At 43.4% G+C, this 25,058-nt stretch overlaps 1 protein-coding gene across 10 annotated transcripts in view; it reads left to right on the forward strand.

Moving 5' to 3' along the window:
- Positions 1-25,058, forward strand: part of grip2b (glutamate receptor interacting protein 2b) — a 186,448-nt gene that overhangs the window by 136,316 nt on the left and 25,074 nt on the right. For 6 of the 10 annotated variants that reach the window (XM_077008451.1, XM_077008417.1, XM_077008433.1 and 3 more), the window contains exons 2-9: positions 3,710-3,790; positions 11,027-11,162; positions 15,068-15,213; positions 16,261-16,347; positions 16,560-16,635; positions 18,763-18,908; positions 20,442-20,589; positions 20,897-21,066. In XM_077008451.1, coding sequence (XP_076864566.1) covers positions 3,710-3,790; positions 11,027-11,162; positions 15,068-15,213; positions 16,261-16,347; positions 16,560-16,635; positions 18,763-18,908; positions 20,442-20,589; positions 20,897-21,066 — 990 coding nt within the window. The remainder of the gene's footprint in view (positions 1-3,709; positions 3,791-11,026; positions 11,163-15,067; positions 15,214-16,260; positions 16,348-16,559; positions 16,636-18,762; positions 18,909-20,441; positions 20,590-20,896; positions 21,067-25,058) is intronic. The other 4 variants (XM_077008467.1, XM_077008424.1, XM_077008459.1 and 1 more) reach the window with 1 other exon arrangement.

Here is a 25,058-nt window from a genome sequence, read left to right on the forward strand (position 1 = left end):
GTTTTTGCGGTCAGTCGACCTGCTTAATCCACTAGCAGATGCCGTGTGTGGAATCGACTCGCATTGCTCTTTGAGATTAAAATCTCGCATATATCACAGAGGCTGTTTTTCCAAAGGCATCTGGGCTTATACCTTGACTCTACTTTGGATGGTCCAGGATAAGTGAAATAGTCTTACAAAGTTTAGATTGGATGGCAGGGGATTGGGGCAGGGGTGGGTTGGGGTTGGGGTAGGAGGCACGTGGAGACTACCGAAGTTCAGAAGACCATCTCAAGCGAGGCCACAGAGGCCTTACCTCACCCTGTTGTCATGGCAATGCTGATTTGTCTGTTGGCTCTGAATCTGGCTCATGTGGGCCAGATCTCGTTAGAGATTTTTAACAGCCACAGCTGTGCACCTATGAGTTGCATGTTCAGATGTAGCTTGTAATATGATTACTGTGATGAGTTTAGAACTGATCTGTGCATGACACCTAGGTGTTGTGATCTCTAAACTGATGGAGATGACAGAAAAGGATCTGGCAACATGATTAGCTTCACAATTAAGCAGGCTGCCAAGAGCATGATTGATTTTGCCTGTCAAAACATCTCCAAACAGAGGAAACAGTATGAAAGTAAGAGGTTCTTATCAGCCATTTCCCCTCCTTATTCACTTTATATCAAGTCTGTGTCTGTGTGGTTGATAAATGATTCTAGACTTAAATATTAAGTTTATTAGAAACATCTGAACCGTGGTGAGCCTGGCATCGCTCTTAGCTCAACCTGACACACAGCCAGAAGCTCAAATACAGTAAACTCATAACTCCAGTTTTACAAACTAACCTCTCCTGCCACAGGGGCTCCTCGGGAGCTCAGCGCCGACATTAACGCTAATGCCTCGTAACGCAGCGTGCAGGAAAAGACCGCGCTGCCGTTTCCGGCGTATCGCTGAGCCGACGCGCTTTGAACTCCCGCCGGCTTCTCCGGAGCCACGCGTGAGAAGCGGGGGCAGGAGGCTGAGGAAGGCCCATGTTTAGATGTTCTAGAGAACTTTTACCCCCGCCACTCCTACTTTGTCAAACGGAGAGAATCTTGGAGTGTCACGCTACTTAATTACAGTACTTGGCTGCGTCTAAGTGTCAGATAAAAGTGGACTTAAACAGCAGGAGGCTACCTGCCAGGAGCTCGGGTTTTCTGTGATGACGGTGGATGTTTATCAGCGGCTTGGTGATTTTTAAACAGTTTAATGACGTGGCCGATCATGGCTGGAACATGCATGCGTGTGCGTACCTGAGTTGACGTGTACGGCTGTGTGTTTGCCTTCTGTGCACGTCTCCTGTACACCACCCAGGGCGTAGCCTTTTGTCTGAAGCTCTCTAGCTGCTCAGTGTTGATAATGTAGCGTAATTAACATGGAAGAGTTCCGTCTAAATACAGCGAAAGCACAACCTCTCTCAGACGTGCCCCCTGCCTTCTTGTACTGACTAGACTAATTAGTGCCATTTGCTTAACCCGATGACTTAAACACACACACACACACACACACACACACACACACACCAAAGATAAACAACCACACAGCAGGCAGCCGAAAATGTAACCAGTTTGTGTCGGCAGGACCTCCACAGTGGAAAGTATTCAGCCACGCCAGTTCACTGCAGCTCACAGTAGCGTATTGCAACGCAGTACATTAGTGAAACTATTAAAAGGAAGGTTGTGTAAGCTCATAGGAGGGCTTTGGGTTGAAAGACGTACATATATCTTTACAGAATACAGTACACAAACATGGTGAACATCTCTGAAAGTACCTCTCTTTCTGGGGACAGCATATCAGTTTAACCGGTAGGCCACCGGGTTGCTCTCGCTTTCTCCTTCACTCCTTCTGACCTTCGTGAGACAACGTTGAGATTTATTTTTGTCTTTTGCAGCCTGACGAAAACCAGATGATTGGGCGCTTAGCGAGTTCGGTGCGCGTCATGGCCAAATCATCTTTTATCGGTGGGGGGAGGGGCGTCTAAAGCCCTCGAGCTGCCGGGGAAGCCGCTCTTTACGCCACAGGCTCTGCGGCTCGCGCAGCGCGCTCGTGCGTGTGGATAATCTGGCCGTCGAATCGTATCAGTAATAGTCTTCACACACGCCACAAAAACAGTTGGCTCGAGAAATTGCGTCTCTTTCGCTGCGAGCTTGCGCTGTGCGATTATTGGCCTCATGTTTCTGGAGGACTTCTTATGTGTTATTTATTTACTTCGTCAGTTTTCTTTTGGGAGGGGAGGGGAGGGGGGTATTGCGTCTTACGGGCCCAGTGGATTGCACAATGCTCCACTGTCAGAAAAATAACCGTTACATTAGCCTTAACATGTCTCAGGAGGCAAGCCCAATTAGAGTGTGTTTTGATGCGTGTAGTGTCTGAAAGGCAGCAGAGATGTGTGAACTGCTTGGAGAAAATTCCATTGCAGCCCAATTCAGGTATAATAATAAAATAATATAGTCTTATGATGTAAATGCGGTAGAATGACGGACCAATCCTTATGAACTACTGTGCATAACCTTTGCTTTAGCAATTAATATTTTATTGTGGTTCAAGGCACAGAGGTAAATTTCAGACCTCACCAGGTCTGATCTGATATTTCAGCTGGAGCTGCACACTGGACACTATCTGCACAGTGGAATACTGATAGGACCAGAACAACCAGGGATTTTGTCATTCGGTAACAACCGTGTTTTTGCCATGGGTGGGAGCAGGTACAGGCGGCTGATGGTATCTGAACGGTGTTGCGATGTCGACAGTCATCTTTCCAGCTCTCTGCAGGCTCATCGCAGTACAACCGGTGGTTCAGGTGCTGAGGTCACATGACCGCCACAGCCAGAGCTCTACTGCACGCACAGGATCAAAAAACGGCCCCTCATCCCAGATCTGGGGGAAATATTACAATATTCCATTAGGGTACTTGGAAAATATTGTATCAGAACGTACACTTGGGCTGGAGTTGATTATTTTTTTATAAAAGGTGTTGATATCTCAGCAAATTCTCAAGGCTTAACAGACTCACTAGTGTTTGCTTTTCTTATGATTTAATCCATTACTGTTTTTACTTTATTTGCAATTAATTAATGATGTGTTTGTCCCATAGGCATTAGGAATAGATAAAATTCTTAGCTGCAGGTACCAAGGAAACTCTCATTAATGACAGGCCCAGAGCATACAAAGGAAGTATTCATTTTTTACACTTCATTTTTTTTTATTTCAGGTAAAAAGAGGCAAAATCTGTGGCACACATGAATCATTTCAGTGAGATGAGCTCTCTCGCCAACACTAAGCTTAATGGCACACAAACGTGCAGTCCTGCAACAGACATGTTTTTTTGTGACATGTTTTTACTTTGGTGTTACAGACTACTTTGGTGTTACAGACGTTTTAAACACATTAGCATTTGAACACTGAGTGGGGAAAAAAACATATGCCCTATCAAAGGGATTACAAAAATAACATGCCAACTGTCAGGCTGTGTCCTAACATTTTGTTGTTAGATTTTCAGTTCAGATTGGTACAGTCCCGGGAATGGGCTCCTCCACGATGGTGTTTGTTGTGGCGTGACAGGCCATCAACCCTTCATGCAGTCATCTCCTCCTCCTCTTTGCCTTTTCCCTCCCATCCCTTCTTTCTAGTGCAGTTCCTTGCGTCTGAGGGCTCTGTGATGGGTTTGTAAGTCGTGTGTCTCTTCTCTGTGCAGATGATGGCCCTTACACTAAAGGGAACAAGGACCCCACCGGACCTGACAACTCCCTCACCTCCAGAAGACAGAGTATTCCAGGTACACTCAAAGCCTTTATTCTCTCTCTCTCTCTCTCTCTCTCTCTCTCTCTCTCTCTCTCTCTCTCTCTCTCTCTCTCTCTCTCTCTCTCTCTCTCTCTCTCTCTCTCGCTCACTCGCTCGCCCACACAAAAACTGTATTCCAGCCTCTAGAGTCCCGACCCTACTCTGCTCCGCCTCTCTTGTTTGATGTTATAGTACGTGTTTATCTGCGGCCCTGGGGGGGAAGCTCGAGATCTTTGTGCGTGCGTTTTAGATGAGATGAGAGCTTGGGACTTTGGTTTCGTGCTGCTGCTGGCCTCCTTACTCAGGTGTTTCCTGCGGCCTCTTGAAACGTGGCGTCTGAGTCGCCACACTGGCTTGAAGTGCTGCAGTCAGACTGGAACTCTCTTCTGAGCTTTGAACAAGGGGGAGTTTCAAGGAGACACACAGAAAGGGGATGCATAACCTGCTAAGTTATATGTGGTTTCCCATCTTGGGCTAATCACATTACCTTAAGACACTGTCATATTCCACACTAAAAGATGATGAATTTGTAAGCCAGAATAGATGTGCAAAACTCATTCGTATCTTCATATAGTATATCAAATGTGTCAGCTTCCACTAAGCAAAGGTTCCGTAGGACCATCCTTCTATTGTCAAGACATAAGCATTTTAACTGGTTTCGCCAGTTAAATTCATCCATCCATACATGCTTTTCTTTTGGAATCCATCTGACAGTGCCAGCTAATTCAGACTCACTTCCACAGATTCCCCAAAGAGCCACTTAGAGAGGTTCTTCTCCAACGGTACGCTTAGACAATGCAGTGTAAAAATAGCTTGCAACATATGTGAACCCCATTCATCACTGGTTAGTTTCTGACAGCAGGACCACTGCTGAGTGGATCTTGTTTGGATGGTGGACTTCTCCCAACACAGTGATGAGACATGAGACAATGACATGGTAGACACTGGAGTAGGCACTCTGTGTGTGTGTGTGTGTGTGTGTGTGTGTGTGTGTGTGTGTGTGTGTGTGTGTGTGTGTGTGTGTGTGTGTGTGATAAATGAGTGAGATAAATGACTGTGGTGGTGTATCCTACAACTGCTCTACATGCCACTCTAGATGTGCTACACACATTTATTAACACAGCCACTAAAATAACTGACACAGAAGGAACAGTTGTCTGCACCCATTCCTCCTTGTGCATTACTGCAGTCGTCTACTGTGTGTGCAATGCCAGCAATGAAATTAGGAAACTCGAACAAGAAGAACTGATCTGCACTCTTGGAACTTTAGAATGGGATGAATGTTAAAATATTTATTTTTTTATATCTAAACTACAGTTACTTCTCCTACTAGAACTTCTCCTCAATAGTACAGCTGATGAAGGGCCACTATCTGAAACGTCCTGTTCTTCTGGAAATCTTGTGCACCATCTTTTACTACAGTCCTCTCCAGCACTACACAAACCTTCTTCGGGCTCTCTCTCTCTGTCTCTCTCTTTATGTGTGTATATGTATATTCCTTGACTCCCATATGAGCTTAAGTGACATCCCATTCCTAATCCATACAGTTTAATTTGACGTTGGTCCACCCATTGCAGCTAGAACGGCTTCAACTCTGGGAAGAGTTGTCCACAAGGTTTAGGAGTGTTTATGAGGATTTTTGACCATTCTTCCAGAAGTGCATTTGTGAGGTCACATACTGATGTTGGACAAGAAGGCCTGGCTCTCAGTCTCCACTCTAATTCATCCCAAAGGTGTTCTATTGGGTTGAAGTCAGGACCCTGTGCAGGCCAGTCAAGTTAATCCACACCAGACTCTGCCATCCATGTATTTATGGGCCTTGCTTTGTGCACTGGTGCACAGTCATGTTAGAAGAGGAAGGGGCCAGCTCCAAACTGGAATTGTCCAAAATGTCTTGGCGTGCTAAAGGATTCAGAGTTCCTTTCACTGGAACTAAGGGGACAAGCCCAGCTCCTGAAAAACAACCCCACACCATAATCCCCCCTCCACCAAACTATACTTGGCACAATGCAGTCAAACAAGTAACGTTCTCCTGGCAACTCATCCATCAGATTGCCAGATGGAGAAGCGAGAATAGTCAGTCCAGAGGCAGCATGCTTTACACCTCTGCATCTGACGCTTTGTGATGTATGGCTTGGATTCAGCTGCTCGACCATAGAAACCCACTCCATGAAGCTGCACTGTTCTTGGGCTAATCTGAAGGCCATATGAAGTTGTCTGTAGTGATTGACTCTGCAGAAAGTTGCTGACCTCTTCACACTATGCGCTTCAGCATTCGCTGACCCCTCTCCGTCAGTTTACATGGCCTACCATTTTGTGGCTAAGTTGCTGTCGTTCCCAAACACTTCAATTTTCTTATAATACAGGTGACTGTGGAAAATTTCACAACTGGATTTGTTGCACAGGTGGCATCCTATCACAGTACCACACTGGAATTCACTGAGCTCCTGAGAGCGACCTATTCTTTCACAAATGTTTGTAAAAACAACCTGCATGCCTAGGTGCTTAATTTTATACACCTCTGGCCATAGCAGTGATTGGAAGTGTTTCTGATCATTTGAATTTTTTAATAAATAAATAAATATATATATATACATAAATTTTTACATTTAGAAATGTTACACAATGCAAAAACATGGATAAAACTGTAAAAGAGATGTTCCTCTAAATTAAAGCATCTAAAAATACAAATTAAATTTAAATTTAATATTAAATTTACAGGCTTACCTTTTCCTTGCCCATAAAATTTCCCAATTGTGATGCCAGCAATTTTGAAAGACCAGGAAGTAAACATTCTCAAGGTCCCACCCCCAAACATGTTGCATCATTTTAAAGCCCACAGTCTGTTCTTAAAGGCACATTAACAATCATCATGGTATCTTGATTAGTTTTTTTTATATAACTGCAAATCCAATGTCCTCCACAGAGGACAAAAATGAATGGCTGGGTCTCAGGAGGATATATATATATATATTATATATAAAATGTGTGTGTGTATATATATATATATATATATATATATATATATATATATATATATATATATATATATATATATATATATTAGTGGTGGGACTTTAACGCGTTAATTTCGATTAATTAATTACAGGGAAATTAACGAACTAAAAAAATTAACGCATTTAACGCATGAGACACTTTTGCACCGTGGAATGTTTCTCAGTGCACGAGTTCCAGGCATACAGATTATATGGACGCACAATAAGATGAGCATGATGGTGATGGTGATGACTGAAGAGGCTACGCTGGTGGATGGGAAATTTAAATATAAGAAACTTCCAGATGGAAGTACAAACAAAAATAGTGTTATTTGCACTTTATGTAGGAAGGAGTTCGCTTATCACAGGAGCACTTCCACCCTTCGTTACCACCTCAACGCAAAACATGTTGGGGCTAACACGCAGGTCAGTAATGATAACTTAGCTGCTAAATGTATTCATAGTGCAAACAAACAGTGTCGTCAACACTCGACCACATGTCGGGGTTCAAATTAAGAAACAAAATGTCAACGTCCATGTCAGACAAATTGACCAATTCACTGGCAAGATGGATTGTTGTGGACTGTAGACCGCTCTCTGTGGTCGAAGGCTTAAGTAAGACGCGGCAAGTTTAAATGCCTCCGCCGTGTGCGGAGTCGCGCGCTACGTTCACTCGCGGAAGTATAATCCAGGCTTTACAAGAAGCGCTGCACATTGCGTCAGCTGATGCAAGTTACGAACTGCCGTCCAGAAAGACAATGTCGAAGAAAATCCAGCAGCTGTATGATGAGGAAAGGGAAGTAAAACAAGTAATTGTGAAGAGCGCCACAAATGTGGCTCTGACTGGGGATCACTGGACCTCTGTTAGCAACAAGAATTATCTTGGTGTGACAGCTCATATTATAGATCAGTGGTTCCCAAACTTTTTCTGCCGTGCCCCCCTTTAGTAGATGAGAATATTTTTGCATTTTTTAAATGGTTCAAGAATTCTAAATGTAATTTAAAATAAATAAGGAGATGAAATAAGAGAAACAGCAATACATATGCGGCTAGTTTGCAAGCGCAGACATCACGCAGAGCACAAAGCATGTAACGGCCAGAAATATGTGTACTGTCTCTTTAAGGGAGCGAGTTGAGCGTGCGTATGGAATATTGTTTTTTTAGCTTTCCGCCGTAGACCGAGTCAGACCACTGCTCTTTAATTTATTTCTGTAAGTAACGCATTAAATGAGCTTTGGACAACTCACCAGTTCATGTATGAACAGTGAAGTATTGCTGGAGCCCAGGTTTATTTTGGTCAACCAGCAAATAAACGGACTAAGTGGAATACCACCAGCGCGAGTATTAGGGTTGAACTAACTCCGAAAGGCAAGCAATACAAGCATAGAATTTGCCTGAATAGATCTGTTTTTATGGATCGGTCACATTGTCCCCGATACCCGATCTAGAATTTTTTCAGATATTAATATCGGAATCGGTGCATCCCTAATATTGACACATGTGCACGTTTTACTTTCAAGCTCCGCGCCCCCCCTGCAATAGCTCCGCGCCCCACCTAGGGGGCGCGCCCCCCACTTTGGGAACCACTGTTATAGATGATGAATGGAAGATCCAGTCATTTGCTTTGAGCATGCAGAAGACCACTTCTAGGCACTATGGAGATGCCTGTGTAGAGGACTTTATGGCTACCATCTTAAATGGTAAAAGTCTACCATCTTAAATGGTTTTGAAAAACATCTTCTGATTTACTTCAGTTCTTCTTATTCTTCCAATATCCTGAGCAAAGCTCCCAAAATTAAAAATTTTTGGTCAGAATTTCCAGTGTTCTGAAAACTGTTTGCTCTGTTTTCTGCACTCATCTATTGGTCTGTGTAGTAGACTGGTGGAAAAATAAACAAGATGTTGAAGTTTATGCTTATGTTCATTGATTCATTCATCATTCAAACTTAAATCAATATTTCTCATGTTAAATATTGAAATGCGATTAATTTCGATTAATTAATTACAAAGCTTGTAATTAATTCGATTAATTTTTTTAATCGCATCCCACCCCTAATATAGGCCTATATATATATACAAACACAGTGAATCTTATGACTATGACTTATGTACCTATGTCAGTATCACTGCTGTAGTTCAGTTTGGTTTGCCAGCCAACACTCAGCAGTTGATTGACATAAAGAGCTGCTAATAATTGACATAAAGAGCTGTGTTTTCTAATAAATATACCCCCTGCCTCACACACATACACACACCACACACACACACACCCTCCGAATTCTCACTTGACTGAAAATTAACATTTAGTTAAATGGATTTGGGAGAATTAAGCACATTAACTTGTTTGGCAAGAATAAATATTTAATGGAGAACTAGGCCTAATCACTTTCAGCTAGAGCTTAAATGATCGCTGACTTCTCATCGAACATCATCTGTCTGCCATGTCTCACCTGTGCTTTGAGTTTGGGCCAGTGTAAGAACAGCTGTGGTTTAATAGCTAAATCTTGGTAAAGTGAGAGGAGATACTTATGTAACTACAATATATCTCAGTGCAATCCCTGCTGAACCACTGAAGTCCCAATGAAAAAGCTCTATTAAACAAACACAAATGAGAATAACTAGCAAAAACCACCGGAGCAAAAGTCCTGAACAAAGTAACAACTACAAAGATGGTTCAGGAGACGAGGGTGGCGTAGTGAAGAAACCAACAAGACACTAACGTGGATCTGTTAACAAGTTGGGTTTATGTGCAGAGAATGTGAATACAGTTGGGCTGTGTTAGTACTAAGGAGAAGGTGAAAGGTGTCTGTGGTTGGGGGTGGGGGTACATGACGTGTGTGCATGCAGGTGTGCTTGTGATGTGGCAGTCGGAGTGCGTAAGGGTTCCTGGGAATCGTAGTGTTTCCTAGATGTGGCTTGTGTTGGCTTGGCCTGACAAATACTTAATGGGCTTGGTTTAAAAGTGGCTTAATGTGTGAACATACACCCAAGGTGCTATGCCCAGAATTGTATCAAGCCCCAGGAAGCAACCCACCATTGTCTGGAATTTAATCAGTTGCAGTGCATTAATTGCTCTCAAATGAAAATGAAGGAATTAGACTCTATGGCTTATCACATGCAGAAACACTGGGTGTCCATTTAGAAGAAAATTAGTTTTTAAGTGCATGGGTTGTTAGATTTATTGCCTCTGTAGGTTTAAGTTAATTAGCTTTTAGTGTTATTACCAATGCTTTGCACGTCATTAAATATTTTTGCACAGCTTGTTTTCCATTCTAGAGTTGAACTGTGAATAATGTTGTCATACTTTTCACAAAGATTTATTAACATTATTTATTAACATGATTCTCCTTGTTATTTGGTACTGATTGTCCATTGCAGTACAGTCCCCCATTACATGCCAATATGTCTAATTTGCAAAGAAATATATTTATTGCTTGTACAAACATGAATCTTTTTATGGGGTCTGCTTCTCTCTGAATTTCTTTTGGGCATAAGTGTATAGTCTTACTGCTCCATTTCATGCTAATTTAATTCTTAACACTTGTAAAACTTTGGGATCCTGGCAGTAAACTCAAGTCTTATCAAGTCTGCAGAACATTCACTACCATATCTGTAGGAATGTGAGTTTCTTTGGCTTTTTGGATGATAAGCCTAGTTCATGCACGTAGTGTTTGGATTTCTTCCTAACTGGAGTTAATCTGAGTTCCTACTCCAGAAAAAGTTGTTTCCGAAACTTCAGTAATAACAAATGTCTTGCAGTAAATTCTTCCCTCCCTGGACAGTGTTCTAGTGTTAGATGGAAACCACTGCTGTGCCTTTTTGTCATTTTCTCTGTGAGTCCCATGTCATGTTGCGAGAGACAGTCTGTTCATATTAAAACACAGGCAGTTGAGCAATCAGTCCTCATTCCAGTATGCATCATCTCTCTTCTACGTCTTCAAAGCTTGTGAAGCTTTGAGGAGAACTGATAACGTTTCCGATGGAACAATGTGAATTTGCTTTGCTTTTGCTACTAAACATGCATACAGATAAAACTATAATATCCAAAACCCTGATATAAAACTTACACACTTAAGTCTCTTTCCTATTGCAACAGAAATTTAGTTGTTGGCTTAACGTTGCAGTGGTGGCCTGTAGAATAACCCTGCAGGCAGTGAACAGCACAGGTGGTGTGTTTTGGAGGTACTGAGTGTCCTCTGGGGCCGCACGGGGGTGGCGTGTGCGTTTGTGGACAGAAGAGCTGCGTGGGGTGACGCTGGTGGAGCTGATTAAGAAGGAGGGCAGCACCCTGGGACTCACCATATCTGGGGGGACGGACAAGGACGGCAAACCCCGCGTCTCCAACCTGCGGCCGGGTGGCTTGGCAGCAAGGTGAGGGACACAGGCACACAAATACATACACATATGCACATATGCACACACACAAATACATACACATGTGCACACACACAAATACATACACATGTGCACATGTGCACAAACACACAAATACACACATATATGCACATGTGCACACACACAAATACATACACATATGCATGTGCACACACACAAATACAAACACATGCACATGTGCACACGCACACAAATACATATACATATGAACATGTGCACACGTACACAAATACATATACACATGTGCACACACACGCACACAAATACATACACATATGCACATGTGCACACACACGCACACAAATACATACACATAGGCGCATGAGCACACACTCACACACAAATGTACACACCTTGTGTTCCCTGCTGTATACACAGTCAGACAAGTCTGAACACATCAGCAAATCAAAGGATGAGGACCAGAATCACCTGACATCTCACTAGGGCAGAAGTCCTAAAGACTTTTAAGGACTATTTATGATGTGCCGTTTTGAGCATTTGCACTTGGGGGGAGAAACATGAAAGATCACCAGGCCAATGTCTAAAGGTGGGGATGTAGGCTGTAGAGCAGGGGTACTCAAATAGAAATGATGACGGGCCACATTTAATTTTTTCACTGAAAGGGCCGGTTACGGGGGGGTGGTGGGGGGGTGGCGAACGTAAACTGTCGGTTGGGGGGGGGGGGGGGGGGGGGGGGGCGAACGCATTTTGGCGTCTGCTACATGTTTGTTGTTGCCATAAAGGCAATCCCCGGCATCGTCTTGAGATCGCGGTGCGCGATTTCAAAATAAGAGCGGATAGCGCGATTGCAAAAAAAGATTCCTAAAAAAAAAAAAAAAACACTTTTCAAAACAGCTCACGGGCCAAAAATAGATAGCCCGCATGTGGCCCGCGGGCCGCTATTTGAGTATGGGGGCTGTAGAGGGACTGTTACTACATGGGCTGTACTTGCCACCTAGGTCTGACAAAAAACAAGGACACTGTCATACAGACACAGGGTGGCGAGTGTAATCTGTTGACGGGTTGGTGGCGAACGTAAGTTGTTGAGCGGGGGTGGGGGTGGGGGGGGGGGGGGGGGGACGTAAAATGTTACCGGAGGGGTTTAAAATGGACACAGCGCCAAAAAAACAGATTTAAAGTGTGCAGAAACAGTCTGAATCGTGGTTTGAACTGACCTAGTTTTTTTGCCGGGACCGAATATTAAAAAGAAGAAAAACCGGGACAGCCCGGGAAAACCGGGACAGGCACGTGAAAACCGGGACAGGCACGTGAAAACCGGGACAGGTGGCAACCCTAGCTGTACTACAAGGGTTTGGGGAAACACAATCCTGGCTATGAATGAGTAATTAACCCCAGAGACAGAATAGCAGGTGAACAGAGTGCCTGTTTACTCCATAATTCACATATTTTATAGCAAAAGATATATAATGAACAGAGGTGGAAAGAGTACTGAAAAATTGTAATTGAGTAAAAGTATCTTTACTTTGCCTAAAATCTACTCAGAGTAAAAGTTAAATTACCCATCTCAAAATTTACTCGAGTAAAAGTACAAAATTACTTCATTTAAAATGTAATTTGAGTAAAAGTTACTTAGTTACTTTCAGTTATTTAATGCATGGATGAATCATGAACCAAATTCAGCACAAGTTGTTTTAATTGATTTCAAAGTGTATTTAAGTGCACATCCACACTTGCAAAAAGATCAGCTGGGCTCAGGAACATACTTCCTCACAGCATAAGGACAGTCACAACCTGTACCATAAAGTGCAAACGATTTTCAGGCCTATTGTACAACGGACAACACTATGATAAGAATAAAGAAATTTAAATTACAAATTATTCAAAAAACAAAATGCACACAAAATTAAGTGCCCACATGACGCCAGAAATCAAACTAAAATGCAACAGGATTCCACTACTCACAATAAAATGTCCACAGGATCCCACAGAACCTGATAGATTTAAAGATGGAACAATCTCATCCTTTTAGAAAAAAGTGCACCAGATTACGACCTGATTATGAGACAATGGAAAGGGCACGTGCAAGGCAAGGCCACGCAATTGACTTTCAGTTCTGGGACTCAGAAGTTTACATTTCTACCCGCATTTAATTTTTCACCATCAGTATTTTTTTACTCAGTAATGTGAGGGCGTTCAAATGTAGTGAAGTAAAACTACTTGGGTCAAAATTTACTCGAGTAAAAGTAAAAATTACATATTTCAAAAACTACTCAGAAAATTACAAATTACTCATAAAAAGTACTCAATTACAGTAATGTGAGTAAATGTAATTAGTTACTTTCCACCCCTGATAATGAATTATGTATAAATGCAGCTAAAAAAAATCAAAACACTTTTGAGCTCATGGTGCCTTAAGTTCTATGCTTTCATGATTCTTGCACAGTCTGAACAGATGACCTAAGGGTTAAGCGACACCACAGTGCCTTAAAAATAGCGCAGTTAGCGCTGTGCCTGCTTGAGCAGCATGGGAAGTCCGAAATGCATGTACATTTCAACCATTTAGCAGACGCTCTTAGCAACTTACCTACTAAACTCTAGTGTCTACTAAACGCTAGTGCTTACTAAACGCTGTAACACTAGTGCCTATTAAACTCTAGTGCTTAGTTAACACTAGTGCCTACTGAATGCTAATGCTTACTAAACGCTAGTGCTTAAGTAAAGCTAGAGCCTACTAAACGCTAGTGCTTAGTTAACGCTAGTGCCTAGTTAATAGTGCATATTAGACACTAATGCTTACTAAACGCTAGTGCTTACTAAACGCTAGTGCTTACTACATGCTAGTGCTTAGTTAATGCTAGTACTTAGTTAATGCTAGTGCTTACTACATGCTAGTGCTTAGTTAACGCTAATGCTTAGTAAATGGTAATGCTTACTAAACGCTAGTGCCTACTAAAAGAGCTTAGTTAACGCTAGTGTTTACTAACCGCTAATGTTTACTAATCGCTAATGTTTACTAATCGCTAGTGCTTAGGCTACTAATCGCTAGTGCTTAGTCACCTTTCATAATTAAATTATTTTCATATTTTCAATTTTTTAATTTTTAAATATTAAATACCATTCCAGTTCACATAGAATTCATATTCACTCTGACGTTTAGGTAAATTTGAACAGTTTCTTATTTAAACAGAATGCTGTAACATTAGCAGAGAAGAGGAAAAACGAAATGTGATCTTCTCTTTCACTGAATGTGCTATTTTATTAATGAAATGTCACTAACAACAGAAGAACCACTGTGTGTTGTGGTGATTGTAGGAACTGAGGAACTGTCTTAATTAAAGAATGTTAATTAAAAGTTGAATTTCAAAAGTAAATGCTGACAATGATGAATTATATTATCTCTGGAACAGACATGTCCTTTATCAGCTTCACCACCTTTTGAGGACAAAACTATAACATATTGTAGCCATATGCCATCATTCTCCCTCATCATTTTACATCCATGAATATGAACCTGCACCATATTTCCCCCTAACCCAAACCCTGCACCATATTTCCCCCCTAACCCAAACCTTGCACCATATTTCCCCCCTAACCCAAACCCTGCACCATATTTCCCCCCAACCCAAACCGTGCACCATATTTCCCCCCCAACCCAAACCCTGCACCATATTTCCCCCTAACCCAAACCCTGCACCATATTTCCCCCCCTAACCCAAACCCTGCACCATATTTCCCCCCCTAACCCAAACCCTGCACTATATTCCCTCCCCAACCCAAACCCTGCACCATATCCCCCCCCCCAACCCAAACCCTGCACCATATTTACCCCCCTAACCTAAACCCTGCACCATATTTCCCCCCTAACCCAAACCCTGCACCATATTTCCCCCTAACCTTAACCTGCACCATCTGTGGTCCAGGAGCGACCAGCTGAACATGGGGGACTACATAAAGTCGGTGAACGGCATCAACCTGACCAAGCTGCGCCATGACGAGATCATCAGCCTTTTGAAGAACGTGGGTGAACGTGTGGTGCTGGAGGTGGAGTACGAGCTGCCCCCAGCCGGTAGGAAACTCATACTTATTGTCACGTGGCACGTCCGCTCTGACGCACGCTCTTCTTTGACCTCATCGACGTTTGCTCCGTCACGTGGCATGTTTCTCTGACGCACACTCTTCTTTGACCTCATCGACGTTTGCTCACGTGACGTGCCCTCTGAAGCGAGCACTTCTGTGTCCTCACTGACGTGTGCTCTGTCATGTGATGTGCCCTCCATTGCACATGCTCTGGTTAGCCGTCTGACGTTTTTATTGTCACATGCAATGTTTCTTCTGAAAATCTATCACCAACGTAATGTATTTGGAGTGTCTTGTTTGTCTAGTGTGCATGTTATGAGAGAAGCATGACCCACATGTCATTTTTAAATTATAAGTTGCCACATTTTTGTTAATTGTGATTTTCACCCCAATCGAAATTTGTCCTCTGCATTTACCCATCTGTGCAGTCAGAACACACACACTAGTGATTACTAGGGGGCTGTGGTGCACGCGTGCCCAGAGCAGTGGGCAGCCCTAGCCCAGCACCCAGGGAGCAGTTGGGGTCCCAAGACCGGTTCCCTAACCACCAGACCATGACTGCCCCATGCACTGTATATGCTTCACAGTATACCAGTATCTTCTGCAAAGTATTCCAATAAATATGTAGCTTTGATTACAAAATGTGCAAGTAATCCGTTTTAAACATGTATTTTATGGTCATGCAACACCTTCTTGACAGTAAGCCCAAGTTCATCAGTGCATGTGTGAGCCATGTGGTGTGATTTTTTTTTTCCCAGTTGCCCTTGTGAATTGTGTAAACATGGTGGTCTCGCCAGTCTGTCATGAGTCTGGCAGACATACTGGCCATTTCATAAGCTCACTGCGTTTGGCTGACCTTCCCCGTGTGCCGATTTTATGTGTGAATCTATTTACTGAGATGTCTGCCTGGCTGGCAACTGGCCCAGCGCAACGTGGTGATTTAATAAACGAGACGGCGCTGGCACTTTCACGCTTACTGGTTTCCTTTCTTTTTATTGATATATTTATTTTTGATTATTACTGTCTTCTGCTTTAGCCCCAGACGGTACCTCAGGTGTTATATCTAAGACAGTCGAGATGTGTCTGCCCAAAGAAGGCAGCAGCTTTGGCTTCGTCATGCGAGGTCAGTGCACGCTTGGTTGTTTTCGTCATTCCTTATTTTCACTGGGCTGCTTTCGCTAATAAACATAAACTCTGCACCAGAGTTTGTTTACTTAGGTGTAAGCGTGTATTAATTCAAGCCGTCCCTTAACTAAGAGAAGGAAGAAGGATGTTTTTTGTCTGCATGCTGTGAAATTCTTTGCCATTCCTGTTTTGTTCATATGTCACATATAGGAGGTTGTCATGAAGACTGGCGTAAGACCCGGCCGCTGGTCATCACGTATGTCAGGCCAGGAGGTCCTTCTGACAGGTTTGCTTGAAACATGATTTTGCATTTCACTGTTTTAGCGTTATAGATTAAACATTTTTCATCAATATTTGTAGCCTGTAGCTCATTTTAAATTGAACTTTTGAACTTTAAAAGCTCTTTAGTTGTTATGGTACACTGCCTTTTAGACTATGTAAACAAAAAAAATGGAATTGCCAGAGTAATATAATTACTCTTGCTTATGGCAATTAAATGATTCAGGCACATTTAACAGAAGTTACATAACAGCACTTTTGAGTCACAGGAAAAACATTTAATATGTAAAAGTTAAGATCTAGTTAAACCCACTAGTCAGATTTGGAATGGTAGTTCAGTTTTGTTTTTCAGTTATGTCACGCTACAGCCCAGGACCCCTCCTTTTGGGGCGTGTGTCTATGTAGTCTGTGTCCATGTTCGTACATTGGAGGGTGTGGCTGGGTGTGTGTGTGTGTGTGTTCACTCGTGTCATTAGTTTAATGTGTTTCACGCGGTACTTGTTAGACAATGTGTATAAAGCATGTGTGTGTAGCGTCCTGTGCTCGTCTTTGTTAAAGTCTTAAACATGTTGTGTTTAATGTGTCCTATCAGCACTAGTCACTTAAATAAACGTCAGTGTTTGACCCTGAACGCCACCTCATCCTGCAGCCTGTACTCGGCGTTACAAGTGAATTTTATTTATTCACGTTATTTTTGCAACACTAGTACTAAATAAGTCTTACATCCATAAGCACGTACACACTGTACCTATTTATAATTATTTGAAGGTTCCTAACAACCTTGTGGAAGCAGAGCCATCAACAGGTTCTTGCTGTTTGGCATAATTTTCTTTTCCAGTAAGGCAGCTGCACACACTTGACTCAGCTTTTCCCTCCCATGTTGCACTGAGCCTCTCATGGTAGACAGTTTGAGTCATATCCCCTGGTGAACGCCAGTGGGTAGTCAGAAAGTAATTTTATGTGTTATCATATTGCTTCAGTAGTAAGTGAGCTAACTGCGATCCTAAGAATGGGTCTACAAATCTTGTGCACGTCATTCGCGCTAAAAACACAAGGTCCAAGGTCCAAACACATCTGAGCGTTGGAGTCGGCAGCAATGTTTGAAGATGATCTAAACAAAACACGTGGGAATATTTATTTGACCAGTATCGGTGAAGTTAAATGGAAAGATGCTTCAGTCACATGTTCTCTTCTGTGGATCCATCCAATTTTTATAGTTTTTACATTTACCTGGACAGTTTTCTCAGTGTTTAAAGGCCCAGATGTGTCACGTTTGAGCTGCGATAGCCGCATGCCAAGTAGGAATATACTGTAGGAATATATATGTATAGGAAAAAGACTAACATGAGCAGATGCCCAATACTCAATAAATAACCTTGATTGGGATTAGAGGAATAGAACCCCCCAAAGAACATGTGATCAGGGCTAATCAGCGAGGAGGATGTATGCCGAGCCTGAAAGAGTGAGATGTTACTGCCATCTGTGGCTAGTGCAAAAGGAATAATTGAACACAGTGCATGGTAAAGCAGCAGGTCTGTCAGCCTTTGTTCCAGGGCACTGTGGGTTGCTAATACACAAACGCCCCATAACAGGTCGCAGAGAACACAGCCAAATGCATTTTTCCTGCATTCTCCTCACCTGGAGCACACCGGTACCTCTCCGAGCATCTGGTGTGAGCTCACATCCTGGTTTTGGCATTTTACAAAGCAGATTGGAACATCACCTGCAGTGGTTCCCCAACTTTTCATGTGTAAAAATCACATATCCAGGAGGGGTAGTGGGTTGGCGGTGGACTGCTTGCAGTCTTCAAACATTCAAACTAGAGCCTTTAGTTCTGGCCCAAAGACATCTGGGCTGAATTTCTATGGTAGCTCTGTGTATTCCCTTTCATCCTGTCAGTCTAGCCAGTGACCCAACAATACATGATGACTTCAGAACATTTTTAGTATGCGCATGTGAAAATATGTGACTAGTTTTTACCTTTTTTTAATCTTTATGTAGTCCCCTTTAAAGAAACAGAAGTTGTACACAAGGTTTACCACAAACACCATGATGCTTCAACACATGAGATTGACTTACTACACTAGACACTACACAGAATTATGTGTGTCCCCTCTGTGTCTCGCCCTGTCAGGGAGGGGTCACTGAAGGCAGGCGACCGTCTCCTAAGTGTGGACGGCGTGCCCTTACACAACGCCACCCACAGCGAGGCCCTCAGTGTGCTGGCCCAGTGTGGTCAGGAGGCTGTCTTCCAGATCGAGTATGACGTGACTATTATGGGTGAGTGGAGCTACTACACCTGTCCCTACACCCGCCTCTCCTGCACCAACCAGAGCTCTAACTGAAAAGCTGCCTCTCTTCAGGTAAACACATCATGTATATTACTTACTTATTAGAATTTCTGTGAATCTATAAAATATGCTAGGACTGAGGGGTTGTATGTTATATTTAAACAGTGTTTTCTGTGAAGTGTTATGGCGTATGCATTCATAATAATTCAAGGGATGTTTTGCCAAATTTTGCAAGGAAATGCTAAGGCCTCCATAGCATGGTGTTTTGTTTTAAGCCTGAAATCACAGGCTCGGCAGCAAATTACAATTATTTGTGTGATAAAAGTGTGAGGAACGTTTCTGATGCTACAAGGCTGGGCCACGTTTCCGTCCATGAAGTGAAAATAAGGCCCATTTCTTTCAAACGTGCTTGATTTATCAGTGACATTTCGCTTCCTTCCAACTCCAGTTTATCACACCCACCTCATGTTACAGCTAAATCTCATAATGTGAGAAGAAAATTCCATTTGAAAAGCAGTTTCATCACATCAGAAGGGGATCCACACCTCTTCTCAGAGAGCTCCGCCCCTCTCTGAGAATGCCCGCCTTGTGTTTATTGTTTATATTGTCAGATTGCTTATACTTATACACACTGTGGTGTCTGTTGTTGTTCAGAAGAGAACGGATCACCCCTGTGGGTCTTGGTTCCTTTCAAGGTTTCTTCCTCATTCTCTAAAAATATTTTCCTTACCACTGCCGCCTTTGGCTTGCTCACTGATTTTGTGAAGAAGCCTGTTGTAAAAAGCACTATATAAATAAACAAATTTGACAGAAATTGAAACAGACCAAGGGTGACAGGCAGACAAAACAGGACACTGGACCTTGGGAGACAGGGCTGAGTTGAGCTATAGACACAGAGGGTATGAGCCAGGAATGGGGAACAGACAGAGACACCGGGACAGGACCGAGAACTGACCAAAACACAAGTGTGGGACTGGAGCAGACAGAGATGCAGGAGTGGGACTGGAGACAGGAGATGAGTTGAAGACCGCGGCGAATATATCAGAAACAACAGACATAGGGACAGGGATGAAGTGGGTAACAATGACTGGACATAGGGACAGGGATGAAGTGGGTAACAACGACTGGACATAGGGACAGGGATGAAGTGGGTAACAACGACTGGACATAGGGACAGGAATGAAGTGGGTAACAACGACTGGACACAGGCACAGGGATGAAGTGGGTAACAACAACTGGACATAGGGACAGGAATGAAGTGGGTAACAACGACTGGACACAGGCACAGGGATGAAGTGGGTAACAACGACTGGACATAGGCACAGGGATGAAGTGGGTAACAACGACTGGACACAGAGACAGGAACCGAGACAGCAACACCAGACACAGAGACAGGAACCGTGAGAGTTATGCAGTGGTTCATGATGAATGCGGACGGCATTGCCCACAGCCAGCGAGTGAACTGTTTATTCTCTGTGTCTTGTGTCTTGCCTGCAACGCTGACCTGGAGTCTTATTTTCAGATACTGTAACAAACGCCTCTGGCCCACTGCTGGTGGAGATCGCCAAGTCTCCTGGATCCAGTCTGGGCATCACGTTGACTGCTGCCACACACAGGAACAAGTCGGTCATCATCATCGACAAGATCAAAGCCGCCAGCGTGGTAGACAGGTGACTGTCTCCCACATTAACTCACACAGCACCTTTCACACTACTGTAGCTTTTAGGTGTCTGGGTCTGTGGTTACAGCAGTAATAATATTTAAAATCATAGGCAGGTTTAATGATTACAACTTATTCATGATTTATTATGAATAAATCATACTTATCCAGGTTTAATGATTACAACTTATAACTAGCATGATGGCTTTTAGCACAATGCGCATGTCTGCACTTTCAGAACCACTAATGAAGTCATTAGGTGACCCATGGGTCAGTCACAGGTGACCAGTCCGGTGCCTCCCCCCATGCTCATGTAGGTCGGGAGCCTTGCACGTGGGCGACCACATTCTGTCCATCGATGGCACCAGTACAGAGCACTGCTCCGTCCTGGAGGCAGCTCAGCTGCTCGCCAGCACCTCGGACGTGGCCAAGCTGGAGATCCTGCCTGCCCATCAGATGCGTCTCCCCAGCAACACCCAGGACACTGGTGGGAGAGCTTATTAGCTTATTAACACAGTGTGGGTGCAGAGATGAAGCCTGTTATTTGGTAATTGCCACGTAATACCTGGAACGCTCAGCCACGTTCACGATGCTTCTGATGAACGTCGGTACAGCATCGATGTGTCAGAGCGAATTAATGGAATAGAGATGTGGGTTTGAATTTAATGATGGGGCCATTTATCATTCATGATTGCTGTCCCTCAGGGGAGAAGAGGTACTACTGAACCAGAAAGAGTTCAGAAATGTGGTTTAAGTTTGTCCTATTGGGAAATCTCAAGCATCTGATGGTTAGTTATTAATGCCACAGTGAAGTTGGTGTGTTTCTAGATTTGAGCTGATTGAGTGTTTTGTTTATGAAGGAACGAGACATAAAGGCATGAGCACAGTTCTCGGGGACAGCTTCTCAGAGTGTGTGTGTGTGTGTGTGTGTTTGGGTGTGTGTTTGGGTGTGTGTGTGTGTGTGTGTGTGTGTGTGTGTGTGTGTGTGTGTGTGTGTGTTTGGGTGTGTGTGTGGGTGTGTGGTGTGTGTGTGTGTGTGTGTGTGTGTGTGTGTGTGTGTGTGTGTGTGTGTGTGTGTGTGTGTGTGTGTGTGTGTGTGTAGGGATCTGGGCTCTGTCCTCAGCCTTGGTCCTACACTATAACTAGACGCTCTCCAAGGTCCTGAAGCTGGCCAGGGGCGGGGCAGGGACGGCTTGTGGGCGGTGCAAGTCTGGTCAATGGGGCCCCTCTGCAACCTCATTCCACAGCTCCTCCTGTACAGACTAAATGCATCACTAATTTTGCTGTACTATGAATTATAAGGCTTTTCTAGAACTGCAGTGTCAATGATGCAGTGTTATGGCTGTGCAAAATCTACTTTTTAGATAACGCTTGACGTTTCTAGTGTAGTGTACTTTATGTTTGCAGGCTAGCCAGCTGTAATGTGCCTTAATGTGCCACATAAAATGTGTTGTGGGTTAATCTTCAATATCCAGCACATTAACCTGAAAACTACCTTCCTTTTACATTCTTGGAAGTTGTCTTATACTAATTGATCATATATGAAAATCAGTGTTTCTCATTTACATATCTCCACCTGTTCAGCCTGTATCAGTTTAGCTCATTTATCTTATATCTGTTTAAATGGCCCAGTAACAGAAACTACATGATTCATTCTAAGGGATAAAGACCAGCTGGAAAATGGTTGTGTAAAAGTGAATGAATTTTGGGAACATAGATTCATGCAAACATTGTAAGTAGACATGAAGGAAAAACATAAAAGAAAAATGTGGGATATGGACCTTTTGATCTGCTGAACTGGTATAAACTAGGACACAGCACTTACTTACTTATTATCATATCATTAATTTTATATTCCACTCTCACTGGAGTACACAGATCGAGTCCAAATGAGAACATTGGAAGCAAAGACTCGTAACCCATGCACACACACGCACACACGCACACGCACACACACACACACACACACACACACACACACACACACACACACACACACACCACACACACACACCACACACACACACACACACACGCACACACACACACACACACACACCACACACACACACACGCACACACACACACACACACACACACACACACACACACACTAGCCTGTTCCATCACATCATCTGCTGTCATCTCTTTTAATTAGCCCCTCTTCCTGCTTAATGCCGCCCCGTGAGCTTTGGACTGCAGGCCAGATTTAATCACGGAGACCCACTCACCCTAGAAATCACACGGAGGCACTCGGCTCCCGCGCATGTGGGGGTTTGTGCCCTATTTCTACACGGGAACATTTGATGAACAGATGTTTAATAGTGCACAGCACAGCGGTTTAATGGACTTATTTCATTTACCACATTAGCAGCTTATGCGTTGCCTTGGTAATGTTTTTGTGCTGCAGAAGAATTTGTTCTTTAATGCTTTGATAGCTGGTGAAACTTCCTCTATGATTCACCAATTTAGTAAATGTTCCCAGTAACAAATGCCCTGAGACGTGTTCTGGGGGCATGTTTCTCTTGGTGCCGCTTCTCCACCGAGGCTACAAGAACGCGGAGGGTGTGAAATCCTTTGGTGGTTGTGCTTCCTCTAGCTTTGATGTTCTTCCTGCCATCAGAGGAGCGTCTCTTCACAGCCGCAAACCCTAGAAACACTGCACTTTCATCCCACGCGAGTCTAGTGACTCCCATCCCCGTCCCACAGCGCCTCCTATGGGCCCCCGTGCCTCACCGCAACTTAGCAAAAGCAGAGAGCCTCTGGGAGAAAGCCCTCGCCCACGCGCCATGTCTTACTGTACCGGGGACGCGCTCTAACTTTGTAAGCTTTGTGCTCTTTCCCCTTTCTTGGACCGTCGGACAGTAGCATAGGTAACTCCATGATTCGTTCAGAGAGTCGTTTGCATCTTGTACATCCTGATTCGTGCCACTAGTGTGTGCCGTGGTGCAGTAAGTGGGTCAGCTCCCTCTGAAACAGGCTGAGGTCTCCAGTAAAGCTTTAATGAAGAAATGACACCCAGCAGTGGAGCTTTGATGTTACGGTGAAAACTTGACCTGGGGAAAAAGGGGCCCTCATCATATGAAAGTTTGATGTCATTTTTAATACCTTGGGCATGAAAAATGTAAAGATGTGACATATGAAAATGTAACATATGGAATGATATGGCAAGTTTTATGACTTGCTCTTCTTGGTGGGAACTCCCCGTGTGTTTCTATGGCTCTCTGGTGTCTTTGACTTGAGAGCTAGTTAGCATTCTTTGTCTATATAACATAGTCAAAGTTTTAAAAATTGTTCCACACATGCTTCTAAAAATCCAAACATGACAGTGCCAGGAACCTTCTGAAAAATGACTCCGCAGATCAAAACTAAATGTTCCTCACATCTTGGTTTTGAACTCCATGCTTTAGGCGCTTGAAGTGGTGGCTTTTGAAAGCCATCATTGTAATCTCCTTAATGCGTTTAAACCCCAAAACACGGCCCAGGTGCCCAGCAGCCATTACTGTTGTGGTGTTGCATACACTCCCGGGCCGAGATGCGTCTCCTGGAGATATGAAGCGTGTGGGTTTAGGCTGAGTTCCGGAGGCAGGATTTGCCGCTGCTGGATTTTGGGAACTTAAAGCACAAGCTGTCTCCCTGACAGGGATCTGTAACTATGGCGACGTTGACCCTGACGCCCATGGACCACCCGCAATGCTCCCCGCACCAGTACACACAACCCCCCCACCCCCCCTCTCTGTAGTTTTCCATCGTTTCTAGTCTTGGGGTGTGAGATTAATGAGAGAGTAATGCGAGATTATATAATCTGGTATGATGTGAGTGTGTGCATCTTATTAAATACCTTAATGTGCTCACACACAGATACACACACAGTCACATCACAGGATGTTGTAAAGCTCCTTAGGTTTTTGCTCATCCCGTGACGGAGGCTGAAAGTTAGCTGGCGCCTGTCAGATCACTCTGATGCGGCTGAAGTGGCTCACCGGCACCATCACTGAACCCTCAACCATCACTGGCACCTTTCATCACAGCAAACAGTAATGTTGCCTTATGGAAACCTTTTCTGTAAGACAAGCTCAGTAAAATACAAATCATTTATTTAGTTAATATATGTAAAATCCACAAGCTAAACCATGATGTATTAGTCTGCCGTGTTCCATTTAAATCGCATATTTGTAGATGTAGATATGAATGGAGTATTGAGAAGCACCACAGGACCTAGAACTCACTACTGTGGTGCTCCATTTCAGAGCTTAAACACTGTGGCCCTATTTACTGTAGTGTTGTGAATGCCTGTTCTTTACATTCAGTTAAACAATCACAACAATAATGAATAATAATTCTAGCGTGTGAATAATAATTCTAGCATGTCATTCAGATTCCAAAAAAGACTTTGACTCCTGTAGCATGTTTCAAAACGTTGTTGTAAGATGCTACAGCACTGAGCAATGAATAGAAGGATAGTTTACAACCACACAC

Source organism: Brachyhypopomus gauderio, chromosome 1, assembly GCF_052324685.1.
Source record: "Brachyhypopomus gauderio isolate BG-103 chromosome 1, BGAUD_0.2, whole genome shotgun sequence".
Classification (NCBI taxonomy): Eukaryota; Metazoa; Chordata; class Actinopteri; order Gymnotiformes; family Hypopomidae; genus Brachyhypopomus; species Brachyhypopomus gauderio.